This window comes from Pholcus phalangioides, unplaced genomic scaffold, assembly GCF_987345545.1.
Source record: "Pholcus phalangioides strain wild (caught in Gottingen) unplaced genomic scaffold, Ppha-v1.0 ptg000012l_1, whole genome shotgun sequence".
Taxonomy (NCBI): Eukaryota; Metazoa; Arthropoda; class Arachnida; order Araneae; family Pholcidae; genus Pholcus; species Pholcus phalangioides.
Genome location: NW_028301605.1, coordinates 8,176,374 through 8,193,207, shown reverse-complemented (window position 1 = coordinate 8,193,207; position 16,834 = coordinate 8,176,374). Strand labels below are relative to the sequence as shown.

General features: G+C 33.1%; 1 protein-coding gene across 5 annotated transcripts in view; it reads left to right on the top strand.

Moving 5' to 3' along the window:
• The window catches only part of promL (prominin-like), a 77,973-nt gene extending 62,603 nt beyond the window's left edge, over window positions 1-15,370 (top strand). For 2 of the 5 annotated variants that reach the window (XM_089240136.1, XM_089240137.1), the window contains exons 19-26: window positions 3,237-3,290; window positions 3,417-3,485; window positions 4,415-4,465; window positions 5,114-5,200; window positions 5,568-5,680; window positions 6,566-6,598; window positions 7,900-7,953; window positions 12,493-15,370. In XM_089240136.1, the coding sequence (XP_089096262.1) occupies window positions 3,237-3,290; window positions 3,417-3,485; window positions 4,415-4,465; window positions 5,114-5,200; window positions 5,568-5,680; window positions 6,566-6,598; window positions 7,900-7,953; window positions 12,493-12,556 (525 nt within the window). In that variant the 3' untranslated portion in view covers window positions 12,557-15,370. Of the gene's footprint in view, window positions 1-3,236; window positions 3,291-3,416; window positions 3,486-4,414; window positions 4,466-5,113; window positions 5,201-5,567; window positions 5,681-6,565; window positions 6,599-7,864; window positions 7,954-12,492 lie in introns of those variants that run through there. The other 3 variants (XM_089240138.1, XM_089240139.1, XM_089240140.1) reach the window with 2 other exon arrangements.
• The last annotated feature ends 1,464 nt before the right edge of the window (window positions 15,371-16,834 follow it).

Sequence of the window (16,834 nt, the reverse complement as noted above, 5' to 3'; positions counted from 1 at the left end):
AGTAAAACCTCTAAGTTGTCACCTCATGTTATAAAAAAATTATGACAGCTTAACCAGAGTGACGATTTGAGCAAAGTGCTGTCTGTTTCAATGTGCAATATTGTGAAAATCGTATAAATTTAAACTAATATAACATTTATTAAAATATGAATCAAAATTAAAATATTAATAAAATTTATAGATAGCAAAAGAAAAAATAGAAATTTTTTGATTCGTATATCATATTCGTCATCATATATATATGATATACTGGAAGAATAGTAGCAATGAAAGCATCATACCACAGATAGCGTTTGTAATTCTTCAATCACAAAGAAGATTATGCTAGAACATAGTCTCCCAAACTTTTTGTTCCATCACCCCCTTCATCAGCAATTTGTTTCCTCTCATCGCCCCCCAACTCAAGTGAACCCATAGGATCCTATGTTAAGTCCGTAGCTTCTATCGCCCCCCCCCCGGACCATTCCATCGCCCACTTTAGGAAACACTGGTAGAACATCAAAAAACTATTTATTGATGTTTGAATTGTTTCAGAATCTTTAGAATCTAAATAGTTGCCACGGAAAATGCAATTCCAAGGCAGTGCTTCATTGCATATCAAATCAGTTATTCTCAAATGGTGTTACAAGATTGAATTGGAGTGCAATGAGATATTCTGGAGACAAAAATGACATTAAAAGTGTTTATTGAGGTATTGATTCCCAATTAGTGTAGAATACGCCCTTACTCGCCCATGAAGGGTATACAGGAAAAATAGTATACCGGACATCGCAAATTCTGATGGTAGTAGACAGGCATAACCCCAAATTTAGTACCAGCATTTAGCAGTTCGAGAGGTGTGCCACCCTTAAATTACCCCAGTCTGCCAATAAACATATAATCTGTTTTGTCTATCTCAAGTGGTGTGAATTTTAGAGTATTGCTAAATGCATATGCAAAACAAAATTTAAGAGTTTTTGTGTCAGAACTTTGATATAAAAATTTAAAATGTGCTAAAGTGTGTGTTTTTAAAAAGAAGAAAAAGCTATATGAAGGAAGAAACTTCTTGTAAAATAGGACCCCTTTCTTTTCATAACCCAAATTCCTTTTGGCCGTTCTTAATGTATCAGCCATTTTATTATTTTTTGTATTTATTGGTACCCACTGTGATTTTTAGACTTCTCGGAAAGAATGATGGCAACTGTGTGTCTCAATGAATGAACGTGATTAGTCCGAAAGTCAACTTTGATTAAAAGAAATTTTCTTTTTTATCTTATTTCTCCGTGCTGTACAGCTAACCTCCAGTGCTATATTTTTCTATGTGATTAAGTGAATTTCAAAAAAGTGTTTCAAAACTATTTACAGTGCTCGTTCTCAAATCTCAATTTATAAAAATATTAATCTACTCCCCATAAGACAACGCCACCTACCGAATCATACTCTACATATATCTAAACAAATCAATATGCACTCAAAGGGAGTCCATATCACTGAGAAGACCAAACGAAATTTATTGCTTAACCTCATTTAGAAAATAAATATTTCGCAAACATTTTTACTACCTTGCTCCTAAACTATTTAATGCTTTGCCGTTAGTAATACAGAATATATCTAGGTTTGCATCATTTAAAAAATCACTTTTTGAATTTCTAATAGCAATAGCCGATATTGATGTATATTTTCAATTATAGAAGCAAATTCTATTATTATCAATACGCCTGTAGCTGCCTCGTATCAATTTTTATTATATCTAATGTTATGTGAACATGTATTTCAGTATAATTGTTACAAAAATTTATTCAAATTCATTTTATTTAACTTCATTTTTTATTATAAGTTTTGTTATTTTTTGTTTCTTGTCTTTACCTTTAGTTGTTCTGTACAGGCTCAGGCCTCTAGACGACAAACATTGAGATTTGACTGTTTTATGTATTATTTAACTTTGGAAACAAATAAAATAAATTGAATTTTTGAAAAAAAAAATAATTTGAAAATTTCTGGACATGCCGAAGACGTCAAGTATCGGGTACAAGATGCAAATGGAAACACAATGCTTTATGTATATGTGAGGAAGTTGGAAAAACTTTTAGGAAAAGCTAGAACACTGAAAACCTGTACAAAGATTGTGTGGGGGACATGGAATCTGAATATCTATTTTTTCTATGATCTTCGCATACAAAAAAAATGTATTTTTGGGTTTTTTTTGGATCCGCGAGTAATGACTACAAGAAATTTTTAAAGAATAAGGATTTTTTCCTTCTATCGATAATTAGTAACAGTATAAAAATGAGAAATTATAGTATTAATTAAATTATCTGTTACCATACCACATATACAGTGAAAGCCCTCTTAACAGTCACCCCCTCTTTTGCGACAAATAATTTCCCCTTCTATAATAAAAGTATGCATTTCAAGCCCCTGATTAACGGTCACTTCTCTTTTGTAGACACCAACAGGATCAAAATATTTGTCTGTAAAAGAGGTTTTATTGTATATTGATTTATTTTTTTATAAGAACAATATGAATCAAAAGCTCAGAGGTATATTACTGCTTTAAATATGAAAACTTGAAGAAACAAAATTTGATCCACAATCTGGAAGATTCCCTAATCCGAAATCACCTAAGTTCCAAGCAGTCCAGATGTGAGAGGCCCTACTTTATAACATTGTGTAGGTATTATGTACTGTGTAATGTATTGTTTAGTGCTGTTTGTTATAGTGTAAAATGTGTTTCGCTGTACCAAACTATTTTCATGAAGGTACTCTATTGATGCATCGTTTATAGAACTGCAGCTGTTCCAGAGGAGGTAATTTATCTGTTTCTCTGAAAGATTAGTTATGCTTAATGCATAGAATAATTTATTGAGCATCATGAATCAAGCTTGGCTACTCAGATAACTAAAGAGACTTTTTTTTTGAGATGGAAGCCACTATAATGGTGATGGGAAGGAGGCAGAGGAGAAAGAAATGTTGCTGTCTAGCTCTCAGCATGCTCCTAAGTGTATTGGCGCTGCTATTATCTGAAGGTTCAATCTTTAATTAGTGATCAACTAGAGAAGATTTCTTTACCCCCAGCCTATATCATCTATATTTGACTGACGATATAATTCTGGCAGCACTGTCCTTGTACCCAGTGTTCAAACATGATTTGCTGTTTTGTTACACATATCATGCACGTTATTATATGGTGTTACTGTTTTGTGTAGTGTTTTGTGTTGATCTGCTATCAACAAAGAATAATAAATTATATTTTCCAGCAAAATCTATCCTCTATTCTGTTGAGAGTGCATGAAGAAGCAATTGCTTATATGGTGAGATTCATTATTATATAAATAACTTGCCCCTAATACAGTGTAAATTCTCAGTTGTGTCCAGATAATTACTGAATGTTTTTGTATCATTATAACTGTGTATTCATTCTTTTTTTTTTGCTGTAGAATAAGATCAGGTCTTTCAAAGGAGAATTGAAAACAGTTGGTGCCAAGATTCCGAACCTTGTTGACACTGTAAGTAACAGTGCTACATAATTATTCAAATCGATATACCCATATTCCTAAGTTATTCTACAATGAACACTGTATGAATAATACAAGTATAATAACTGATCTATATAACTACTAATATAACTCACATAGGATATTTGTTTAAATATCCTATGTGAGTGTTTAAATATCCTAAGTGGTCTGATTCCCCATCAGACCACTTAGGTTTAGAGGTGTCGCGAGTTCGATACCAGGTTTGTCCTTGTCAGAAAACTTTCCTGACACAAGGATACAACCAAAACGGTGACATGACCACAGAAAAAATTGCTACCGCAGGGAGTCCTCCATTGAGGGGTTAGCGCACCAACCTCTCGATAAGTATAAAAACAAGCCTGCTATTTGGAATCACAATAAATTGTAGGTCCCGGTCTAATTAGCACTTGTGAGCAGAAAATGACTGGTGCAACAAAAATGATCAAATGATCACATAGGCTATTATTCATCGGGATAAAAAACTTTTGGGTAAGTAGTCATGTAAGAGTAAATTGATCATTTAAATAATAAAAAGCTATTATTTAAACATGACAAGAAAATTTTTTGAGTTCTCAGTTTCCTATGTGTTGTACTTTTCTGGCCCGTCCCCCTAAAATCTAGCATTTTTAGGTGGATTTTCTTTTAGTTCTAGAAGAGAAACATGTCACTGCATGTATGCGTGCAGGAGTTTGTACTATTTGAATGGACTTTTTAAACTAACTTCCAATAATCCGGCAGCCCCTGGTCTGATATGCACTTGATTAGCAAGACTACTGCAGTTTATAATTTTTCGAAGATGCTGTGCAAATGATAGTTTGAAACTTTCAAGGACTCTTATTAGTAACTGAAATAATATAAATGTGATTTAAAAAATCTATGTGAAAGACAATTTCTGATGCAATTTAATTTATTCATTTTAGAGACTTTATCTGTATGTGGCAGAAATCGTTAACACAGATATATCTGATAAGGTGAGCTCATGTTTTCTTATGATTTTTAAAAAAATTTCTTTTTGATTTTTTTTTTTCAATTTTGGGGGGGGGGGGTGAGAAAAAAGTTTGCGCATTACCTGTAATAAAACTACAGCTCATATAGTTTTAAGAGGGAATTTCAGACTATATTAGTAAAACTTCCTGTTAAAACCTTATAAGGTGCGCCATTTATTGCAGAAATAATTGATAATAAAAAAAATACTTCCTTTCCCCTTCTTAAACTAAAAAAAGTTAAATCAATTGTGAATCTTTTTTTATTCCTTAAAATACAAACCACTACATTAGGCAAGTATTGAGAAGCAATTATGTGTCAGTGACTGCCAACTTATCCCAAGAAACTCCCTTATTGCTTATTGTAAATGTTAGTGTTCTTTTAGTTTAGAATCCAAATCCCAGAGAGTTAATTTAAAGCTGTGACAACAAAAAACTCCCATTCTCTTTCCAATCATTTTTCTGCTTACAATCTATTTACCAGAATTCATTACACTATTGTATTTTTAAAAGGTTGTGAAATACTGTTTTCATTATGATGAATACTTTGCATTTTGATTGAAATTGACAATTTTTTTTTTACAAAAAATGTAAAACTTTTTCCTTGATCAAATTTTGTATTTTTTTTTTTCTCAGTTGCGATTTGTTGGGCGATGTGAACCTGTGTGGCTGGCGTTTGATACGGCAGTTACTGTGGTTTGCGATTTCGTTATTTATCCAGTTGTAAGTATTTTCCTTTCTATTTACATTCCATTACTGCTTCGTGCCTGAAAATAATAGCTTTTGTAAGGAAACTTATGATTTATACTTAAATGACTCAACATTTCAGAGTACAGTGTATTTGTGCAGAATAGAAACAATATTGCTTAAAAGATTTATACTTTACATTATGCTCTGGTATCACTACCCTAGACTTGCTGGAATCTCCCAAGAATGAGAAATGAAAATTTTTTCTTATTTCTTTGATGCTCATATATCAAATATTTGCTTTCACTTGCTTGGGTATTGTAAGTTGAGGTACCATTATTTGGTTTTGTAAAAATAATACCCATTGATTTCTTTTATCCTAAATTTAATCTTTCAATTTTAGAATGGATTCTGGTTTGGATTGGGCTGGAGTCTCATCTGTATTATTCCGACCATAATCTTTGCCATTAAACTGTCCCGCCATTATCTCAGAATGAAATATGATGACATGTACAGGTATGACCTAAAGTTTGTTTCATTATGTTTACATAAAAAATATCTGCTTTTTGGTATTGGATATACTGAGTTTTTCTACTATACACTTATACAGGTTGTCTTGTAAGTCTTAATCTCATCAGCCTTAATCTCGTCAACCATTCGTCGTAGAAGTATGGTTCTAATTTAAAAAATGCTCAAAACAGTCTTAAAATAAAAATTCTAAATTTTATATATGGTTTTCCAACTTCTAATTAAAAAGTTTTTGCCCTTTCTCCCTAGGTAAAAAACAACAAAAACCCATGTTTCTGTGTAAAACATTTGCTGAAATATTTGAATTTGAAAATCTGAAGTTGGGATAGAAAATCATAAAATAACTGACAAATGCATTTCTTTTATAACTTTTCATTTCTGAATCCACATATCTCGGTGAATACTGTATTTAGAAATGTGAAATTTTTTTGTTGGCCTCAGGAGCGACAGGGTGAAAACTTTCTAATTGGAAGTTGAATACAGCCTGCCGTCTCTTAACTTTTTTTTTTTAAATTTATTTCATAACTGTATGTTTTCACTCTCCAAACTGGTTCAGAATGATTTCTAAACACATTTTGAGTATTTTTTAAATTAGAATCATATGTCTACAACAAACAGTTGATAAGATGTAGGCTGAATTAGGGCTTTAAGGACATCCTGTATATATTTTATAGAAATACTTTCATTAAAAATTTTGACATTTTTTTTCTCTAATATGTATATATACTTATACACATCGCAAAAAGGGAAAAAAACTGCACATGTGAATGTTATTTTAAAATTACAAATTGATTTGCAAAAGAAAAGTGCTCACTCATACTTGAAATAAGATGCATTAGCAGCTGTAATCTTATGCCAAACTTTCAATTTCAGGTTCGATGAAAGAGAAATCATTCCACTTGATGAGTAAGTTTTTTTTTTTTTAATGTTTCAATGTATGTAATATAAATGTAACATGATTTCTGATACTCATGCCGAGTACAATATGTTTCATGCTTCAGTTTCGGTTTTTCATAACCCTTAAACACACATTTGACAATGAATTTTATTTTGTCATTTTAAATATCAATTAACTGAATCATATCCATTCAAAATTCATTCTGAACATTCACAATTTCTAATGCATATTTTTTTTTAAGAATAGAAGAGAAATAATTGATTTAAGTGGAAAATAAATTTTATTCTAGAAAGGTGAGCTGCCAGCGTTGCTTTTTGTCGAGTTCACTTACATATATTAATGATTTTTTAGTCTGGTGCTCATTCCAAAAAATGTGTTAATTCTTGAAACTGTTTTGATAGAAATTTTTTTTCTCTCCTTTATTCCCACACCCCATGCATTGGGTTTTATAAATAATAAATTACAATAAAACATAGCTTATTCATATGAAAGTCTAATTGAATTTTTAGAAAATAACTTTCTGTAAGTATCAGAGAAAAAAAGGTCTTGAATTTAATTCAGTGATCTTTCAGTGGTAGGTTTTACAATGCCTATCCAAAAAATGTCACACAATCTAAAACTTAGTTGATAGACAAGTCTAAAAAAGTTTTTTATTCCAACTGGTGGTCTTGCATCATAGTACAATGTTCCCCAAAGTGTTGTATGTGCTCTGAGCATACTGTAAATGAAAAGTTTGATTTTTATTCATTTGGCCTTTTTAAATGAGATTATATTCATATATTTACAAAATGTGCTATAATTTACTGAGTATGTTTGTGTAGCTATTAGTATTTGATTTACAAAACAAATACTTTGGTATGGTTTCAGTGAATAAATAAAATTATTTTTCTTTAAAACGTTCTGATTTAAATGAAATGTTGGTTCATTATTCGCTTTGTGTTTTCTGTATGAGAATTTTTTTTTTTCAATCGCAGAACATGGTTCCTATTTGTTCGTATAATATCTCTCAACATTGACTAATAGCATGTTGCATTTATATTTTTACTGCACGACATTGCACATGTCAGCAACATGTACTAGCTTCCAACAATTTCTTTAAAATTCATTAACTACTTTATGCATTTATTCAAATGTGTGCATCTGCAAGGCATTAACATTTTAGTTTTCATAGCATGTGAAATTTTTTTGCATGAGAATTTGACATGTATATTTTTTTTAAGAGCAAACTTTGCTAAGGCTTTTACATAGTTTTTTTTATCTCTTTCCATACACAGCAGTATAAGTATTGCCTTTTCTTTCCTTAAAATAGGGTGAATAGACCCAAACCTTTTTCATACACTAACCCAGGAACCATGGGATGGATGTAAGTTGCTGATTTACTTTAATTGAAATGATTCATGGAAATGTGTATTGAAGTTTTCATAAGTGTCATCCATTGTTTTCGTAAGTAATGAACAGATAGAAATATTCTCATGTAAGATTGGGGGCAACTGCTAAGTTCATCTTTCTTTTGAATAATTTAATGTTTTTGCTTTTGTTTGTTTCATGCAAAATGAATACTTCCAAAATAAGCAAGAAACAAACTAAGATACAGAAAGGTTAAAAGTGTTTCAACTTGTACTCTCTACTGATCAGAAGCTTGATTTAACAGACATCACCAATGGAAAAAAAGGGTTAATTTTTTGTCATCTTCCAATATTATGTACACGTTTATCAATAGGTCCAAGATTTAAATTAAATTAACAAAGTTATATAGTTTCAAATTTTGTTGTCTTTTGTTTTTCACATTTCTGGTTTAGGTTTTGATCTCTGCTTTTGTGTAGAAGTATTGTAGTTCAGGATCAGCTTTAAAGTGTAGGTCCTTCATCTCTAGGATGAGGGCTCATGCTTAAAATGTATCACAAAAATCTCATTTAACGTTGGCTTCAAGCTTTAGTTTGATTTAATGAGGGAAAATTCAAAACAAGAATGTATGGTTTATAATCATCAGAAATACTTTGAATATGCATCCTTACGCACTTGAAATTTTGCGCGAGATGTAAATAAAGGGAAATTCTATGGGTTTAGGTGTGCATTTCAATTTGTTGTCAGTGCCGAATGAGCAGAGTTATGTAGTCTTAAGTGCAAGTAGAATATAGTAATGTGCCAAAAGGTCTTCTGTAATGGGGGTGGTGATGGTTTAAGTGTGGATGGAGATGGAAATGTAGCTTTTCTTCAAGTAAATTATCCAGCAAAGATTTCAAAAATCAATCGTGTCATTTTCTGAATAGTTAAGAAATTTTTCAGTTGCATCCACATACTCTATTCTGTCTTTTCGTATGTGTGTTCTTTATCATTGGAAATCACCTGCCCATAAATGTGTTCAAAACAGTTCATGTTACACGAAGAAAAGATGCTATAGAATGACAATTTCCTTTAGGTGTCCGATGATTCACTCGGAAATTAGGCAGATATTTTCCATGTCAGAAATTACGTGACATATCTTACCTGAAATCAAGGTGAGATTCTGTGTGAGGTATTTTTAAATTTGAATTTTTTCCAGTTGTGTCTACCTTCAATGACTTCTGTGACTTTAGATAGTCTGTCATTCTCCATGGTTGTACTAAGACTTATATTATGTCACAAAATAATTTTTGGGATATCTGACCCATAGGATAAACTTGCTAATATTTCTTCCAAGGGTAGCAGTAGATGAGATCGGCAAGAAGGACACATTTATTGATGCTTTTGTTTGGCATACAGTGAGGGGGCTTACTGGACGAACTACAATTTATGGTTTAGTGAGCTTAACTGTTTCCGCAAAGAAGGTTGGCTTCTTGTAACTCAATGCGTGCTGATTTGTCCTCCAACCAATGCCAGACTGTTAATGTTTGAGATATTTACTGTGGTTGGATGATCTGATACAGGGCCTCGACTAGAAATGAAAATCTACTTTGTTTTCTGGGATTAGACTAACATCCACTTTGATGCAGTCTCCTCATAATTTTGAATGGGAAAACATTAAATTCAGCACACAAACACCTTTCCCAATCCAACATCCTGGGCAACAGACTGTTTTCTGCCCTAGTTGCGGCCCTGATCCAATGGGAATCATCAAGTTAACTTGAGGCAATACTAGCATATATTGAGCTACTTGGTCCCTCAACCTGTCGTTCCTATGGTCTTTCAACTAAATCTATTGCACTCATTGTGAGAACTCCTCTTAATATATTGTATTCTCCTGCATTAGCTGGCATGCCGTAAAACTCTAGGGACACAAGCTTTTTTTAATGCTGAGGTTTCATTCCCGGCATATTGGGAAGAGCGAGGTTTAATAAGGATCGTAATATGCATTTAGCCAGTTCAATGGATTTTTAGAATAAAGATATTTAAAAATTAGCAGAATCTAGGACTCAAGTTTCCTGGCATGCCAATCGCTCTGTTTCCCCAGCGTGCTGGCTAATGTGGGGGAATATGACATATTGAAAGAAACTGGTTTCATGAGTTCTCTTAAAACCAGCAGTCCTTGGCAGAATCTTTCCTGACGGTGCTAATATTTTGATTCCCACTTTAGGAAGAAAGATATGTATCTCAAACTAAATTATGCAATCATACGATTTTTGAAAAAATGTCACAAGGTTAGCTCACTAATCTTTTGTGAGAGACATGGTGGGTAAAAGAAATCGGCTGCAGGTCCAGATGAAATTAGCCTTTGAATGCATGCAATTTTTTTCTGGAATTCAACAAAAATGATAATCTTTCAACCATATCAGAGCTTGTCGTCACTCATTGCATTTTGATGAGTCAAAGAAAAAGTCACTTGGAAAATAATCTGCCTCTGTTGGCTTTTTATAGTTATAAAAAACTATTCTAGTCAATTTTCGCAGCCTGTAAGGTAACTTAAGGGCCATTCAAGTATTATGTCAGCAGATTTTCAGCCATTTTTGACCCCCTCTCCTCATCAAAATTTCGTCAGCTCTGCTCCCCCCCCCCCATCTCCTATCGCATATTGGGATCAAAGGCATACACAGGAGGGGGGACATATGGGGCTTGTCCCCCCACCAAGGTGATCAAAAAATTATTTTTCATGCGCAAAATTTTTCCCAAAAAAAAGAAAACACCTTTAAATGTTGAGTGAAATTGTTTCCCCCTCCAAAAAATCGATTCTATGTACTCCTTGATTGGGATTGCCCTTTGAGAATATACATAGTGAGTTTGACCACCATGGTCTGACACTCTGCAATGTTCTTTGCTATGAATCATTTTTCACACAACAAACTGAATAGTGAACACTTTATTTTTAGCTTGTGTCCCAAAATTTCAGCATTAATCAATGGAATTGTATAGATTTTTGTTGCTAGTTAGTGCGAATTACGGAGCATTGAGCGCTCATCTTTATCATGGTTTCTTTTAAATTCCAGAGATGTTAATCGGTCAATGTCAGAATGGTTGCTTAGAAATCAACCATTTGAGTAATTTGGAGCAATTCCTTCCTATATAGTTATTGATGCAATTTGGTGGAGTCATTGTGGATGTGCCTAGTCTTGACTATTGCACAAAGTGGGCCCACACCATGCATGGTCAAGTTTTTTGGGGAATAGTAAATGTACACAAATTAAAAAAGATGTCAATAATATTTCATATTTTTGTAAAGAGGTGGTTGATATCATCATTCAAACCCTCTTTCCCCTTGTCATCTCTCCGCCTATAGTCAGAACCGCCTAGTCAGAAACCCCTCCTCGCCTATCCATGCTGACGTAATACTGGAATGGCCCCTTATTAGATGATTTTAGGCACTCCTCGTGAGCCCCTAAAGAAATTTCTTAGGTTAAATTTAATTTAATGCATTAGAATGTAGTTTTAACTTAGTAATTTTGAACTGAATAACTCATTTAGCAGATAAGCAATTCCATCTAATTTGAAAAGTCTAGGATTGAATTCTGAGGTATTGGAAGGACACTTCTATGTAGCCAAAAAAGTCTTTTGTTTCTCTTCTAGGAAACCTTTGTATGTACATAAAACAATTGTGGTGTCGCATGCAGTGAAATTCATCACTGAAGGGATCCACAAAAAAGTCAAATATGTGGAAAATATGAAATCCTTAATGTATTTCTGCATTAAGAAATTGATGTACTATGTGTGCCATCTTCAGATGATAAATGTAACCCCTATCATGCTGACCGGGGATTCCTTTTGGGTTGGCTACCAAATCTTGACTTCTGATAACTTTGCGGAAAAATGTCTGTTCAAATCGAACATTGTGGTCAAAATGAAGCTGCATGTAAGTCTGATGCAATGTTCTGATTGGTTGCTTGTGATATGGAGTTACTTGATTGGTCTATTCCAGTTTTCTTGAAATTCCCACTTGCAATGAGTCTAACCCATTGCTCTGTGATTGGTTGTGTTGATTTATTATCGTTTACTAACATACTTTTGAAGGCAATAATATATGTGCCTTTGTAGAAGTCTAAATCAGCCATGGAATGTCTGAAACACCCATGCACTTTGTGAAAACTTTTGCTTTAATAAATTTGATCTGTGGCCCTTTTGCTAGCAGTGAAAGATGGTAATCGATTTGAAAGTTAAGATTTGGTAATACTAAATCAAGTGGGATCCCCAGTCAGTGAGATAGTATCATATTTATCGTCTGAAGATGGCACCCATGGCATATCGAAATGTTTTTAGGAATTTCCTATTTTTCCCATGTATTCACATTTCTTCTACTTTTTGTGATTATATTGGGCAAAGGATTATTTCGGTAAAATTCATCTCTAAGTTTCAAACTTGGCTTCATTTGCTGCACTGTTTCATCACAAATTTCTTATCAAACTTGCATGATTTATATTCAATTTTATATTCTCATACACTCTTTATTTTTTAATAGTTCCTTGACTGAAGGTGATTCTTTTTGTTCTTTTTTTAGGCCGCAGACGTATGTTGTGCACCCGACTTCAAATAACAATATACGGCAATTCGACTATAAATAGCATCGATCTGTTGAAGAAGTGCCTTGGCTGTTCTGATGTACATATTTATTATGATTCCTCTATTCAGAAAGATTTCGTGTGTTCGTATGTGTCAAACTGTCCAAATCCCCCTTTTGAGGAGGGCAAAGATGATGGGGAGATATATATATTAAAAGATGTCAGTGATGCCAACAGTATTTTAATATGCTCATTTTAATCGTTGTCCCTATTTGTTTGTGATGTTGTGCATGTGTTATTTCATTTCTCACTTTTTTATAACACTTCGAGTGTTCGTGATTTTCGGAAGTGATTATATGAACACTTTTTTTTTGCTCTTTGTGTATTTTAAAAAAACACTTGAACGTGTTGTGTCCCATTGCAATATATCCATGAACATTGATAATTTTTTGTCTGTGGACAGATAATAACTGTTAATTTATTGCGGGTTTTTCTTTTGTCTGGGTGCTTTCTAGTTCGATACAAATTACAATTTGGATTTTATGTCTTCTTCCTTGTAGAAGCTGCTCTGCAAATTATTGTTATTTTAGCTAATGGAAGGTTGTCTTTCTGAATGTGTCTTGTGTTGAGTTTGTGTCTGAAAAATTTGTCATTATCTATTCACATGAGAAGTTAATTAAGAACTTGCTAAAAAAAGCTTCACTTATAAGAAAACTCATCAATGATAGTTTGTCACCATATGTACTCTCGAATGAGTTCAAGAGAGAATGTTACTCATGATCAGTCACTCTCTCACTTCATCAGTCTGTCTCAGTGTCTCGGGTACGCATTTGAGAGTATTTGTAGTAATGAATTATTTGTCTGAAATAGTTTCCTTTAATGAATTGCATGGAGTTGAATGGTTTTCAATGAATTTTACATCAGTGAATTGTCTGTAGCTAGTTTTCTGCTGGAATAATGCAAATATAATATCGTAGGAACTTTAATTGGATAAACCCCCAACAGAATTCCTACTGTCTTTAATAGCTATTTGACTTGGGACAAGATAACTGTAGTCAAATCAGAGAAAAGGCACGTCAAATTGGCAACAAAATTAAATAGACACTTGTACTTTTGCCATAATGGTGATTGCCAGTATGAACACCTTGGTACTCCTCATGAAGTCTCTTTGAATCAATTATGATGATTCATGAACATTGAGAATTGAGTGTGTGTTACTGGCTCTTCATGAACACCAGTTACCATTCTAACTTTGTCTCGTAATTTGTCATCTAGAAAAATTTTCTTTTTATGTTTTATGATTGGGAATTGGATGCGTAGAGCCGAATCCATGCAGTGATTTGATTAAACTGCGAACCTGTAGTTCTATTCAAAAGCACATTTCTTAATCTGATTGAGATCTCAATATCTTTTGATTGGCATGCACAAGCTAAAATTCCTCTTTTTATATATTTTTTTAAGGTCAGTGATACTGAAATTCATCACCAGGGGTATGAATAAAAATGAAATGAAATGAAACCTGTAATGATAAAAAATGTCCAATTTAGCTGCTTAAGAAATGCAAGTACACAGGTGCTGGCCATCGTTTGATAATTTATTGTGAATAAACTATTCATCTCTCCGCAACTTATTATGGAGCAGCTTCTATAACGGGGAAAAAATATATGTGCTACTGTTATAACGATTTCATATATTTCTAGATAACCTTATACCCCTGTTTCTTGAACTTGTTGAACTTTAGCGTGTATGTTTATGCATGTTGTGGATTTTAATGTTCATGCTCATGGTTATGTGCTTGGTGTAATTGTACATACTTATATATATACACACACACACATTCAAATGGTTGTTATTTTGCGATCCTATCCTTCTATTATCATTTCTAATTAGTGAGATGTATACTTACCCAGGCAGCGATATTCCCACCGTGTCTTGTGTCCGAAATCTGTTTGAGTCTGCATGTTTTTATTCCCTCGTCATCCATCCCAAATAGAATGTTGCACAATGTAATTTTTTTTTGCATGTGTATTATACCGTCGTGCACACATATTGTGTAATGCATGTTCGATCAATTACACATTTCATCGCAATGTTTGTAGATAGGTATCTTTCTATGGCTTAAGCATTTTTAAGAGTAACACCGTCATTAAAACGAATTTCCCCTTCTAATATGACTATGTGCTCTGCACATTGTGATCTTGTATATTCAATGTTTTATTTTTTATTGTACATGTGTAATAATGTGTGTAATATTTCTTCATGGGAATATATATTTAGTTTTGTTTCTCGAAGAATAATGGAGGAACATACCATGGTGATGATAATGTTCGGGAAAATGCAAACCCGTAAAAAAAATATGCTAGTCCATATTTTTTAAAAGGTATTTTTTTCGCTATCGAAATTCTCTAAGAAAACAAAAAAAAAAAGGTTTTACAATAGTGATCAATACTGATATTTTTAGTAAGGGTCATTTCAATATTTCATCAGGGTCTTCCAAGATATTGATTTTGTTCAGTTTCCCCCCCCCCCCCCCCCCCGTGTCCTTCGCAAGAATCGGTTGCAGATGTTTTGAGAAGAAGCTAAGCTTCTTCCACAAAATGAATGGTGCAAAAGATTGTTGAATTTTTTTTGCGGCGATTGTGTGTGTATTTGAATGAAAATGTATCCGCAGTTTTGGAATGTTGTGTGGAGAAGAAAAAAATCAGAATTGGAAGGTTTTTACGTTTCTGTTGAAAAAAAAATATGGATTTCACAAATTCTCCAAACATTATTATGGTGATTATAATTATGATACATAAAAAAAGAAGTATTGTGCCAAATATTTAGGATAATTGTTTGTAAAATTCTAATTTTATTAATTAAAAAAGTGATCGAGGACTTTGTGATTTAGATGTTTTTTGTTGTCCATTGTGAGTTTATATTTGTATCAGAGATGGGATGAATATTTAGAGGCAGAATACCAATTTTCTTAAAATTCAGAGTTATAAATAAAATAGGTGTTTTTAATTGGAAATAAAATTGACACTGTTTTGAATGACAATTTGAGACGATTGATATTGAATTTTAATTATAAAATTTATTTGAATAAATATTAAACTGGCAGTTGAAAGATTTTTATTGCCATGATACTGACAATCAAATTTTACGATATACTCTATTTTAAAATTGCTTACATATTTTTTTCAACATTCATTAGAATTTTACATCTAATTAACAAAATGTCAACCATTATTTACTTTCAACTAGTAGACTAATGCATCGTAAAATTTGACTTATTTTTCCTCATTGAATGTTCTTTGCTCCTTTTGTATAATTCATGCTCGCCTCCATCTTATTGCAGTAGGATTCTATTTTCAGTTTCATGTTTTCCTTATCCTCGAAATTCGCCCTGACATAACCTCTTCAGCATTAGAATTAAGAAATTAGTGGGACCAGTGAATATATGAGAACCTACTGGTTCGCAGACATCATGACTTCTCTGATAAACCACAACACTTGATTTTGTGTTGTGGCTTTATCGAAAAACAAGTATGGAGGTTCAAAGAGGCATTTTTTAAAATTATTTTCAGAAAAAACTGCAAAGTATATTCTCTTATAGGAAGATATATACTAAATGGTTTGCTAAGATTCAAACAGCAACGTTAATTAAGAAATAATTAAAACAAAATATCTTTATAAATGCACGGGTCTTTTATTTTTTAGCATTTTAAGCAAAAAATAAGATATTTTCATGTGTCTTGGCTGGCAAGACAGACAAAAAAAGAATTCTGGAATGTGCTGTACATGCATCCTCAGGAATAAGGGGGAGGGAAAGGAACCACACACATTTTGGTCTGACGGAAAAGATAAATTAATTAGCTGGATACCAAAAGGATTGAGAATCGGCTGATGTTCACAACTCAGTGATATTCTAGTGCTGATTCCCAACGAGGGCGTTAATGCCCCCTGGGGGGGGGGATGGAATGTTCCAGGGGGGGGGTGTAGAAGCTACGGGTACAACATAGGACCCTATGGGTTAGATTTCGTTGGGGGGCGATGGGGAAAAAAATATTTCCGAAGAAGGGGGCGATGGGGCGAAAAGGATTTTGAAACTATGTTCTAGTGCAGTGGTTCTCAACCGGGGTCCTAGGATATTCCAAGGAGGCCACGGATGAAAATCTGGTAAAAGGGAGCCACGGCTACTGATACGGGGGCCACGAAGAAGTTTGTGGAATTAAATTTTTTAGTCACTCTGACTAAAAAAAATTTAATTTCAAACAAAAAATGCATAGAATATATTTTTCGCAATTTTTCCGCTATTCAAGTAACATTAACATGAGGAAGGAAATAAAAAAAGTGGTT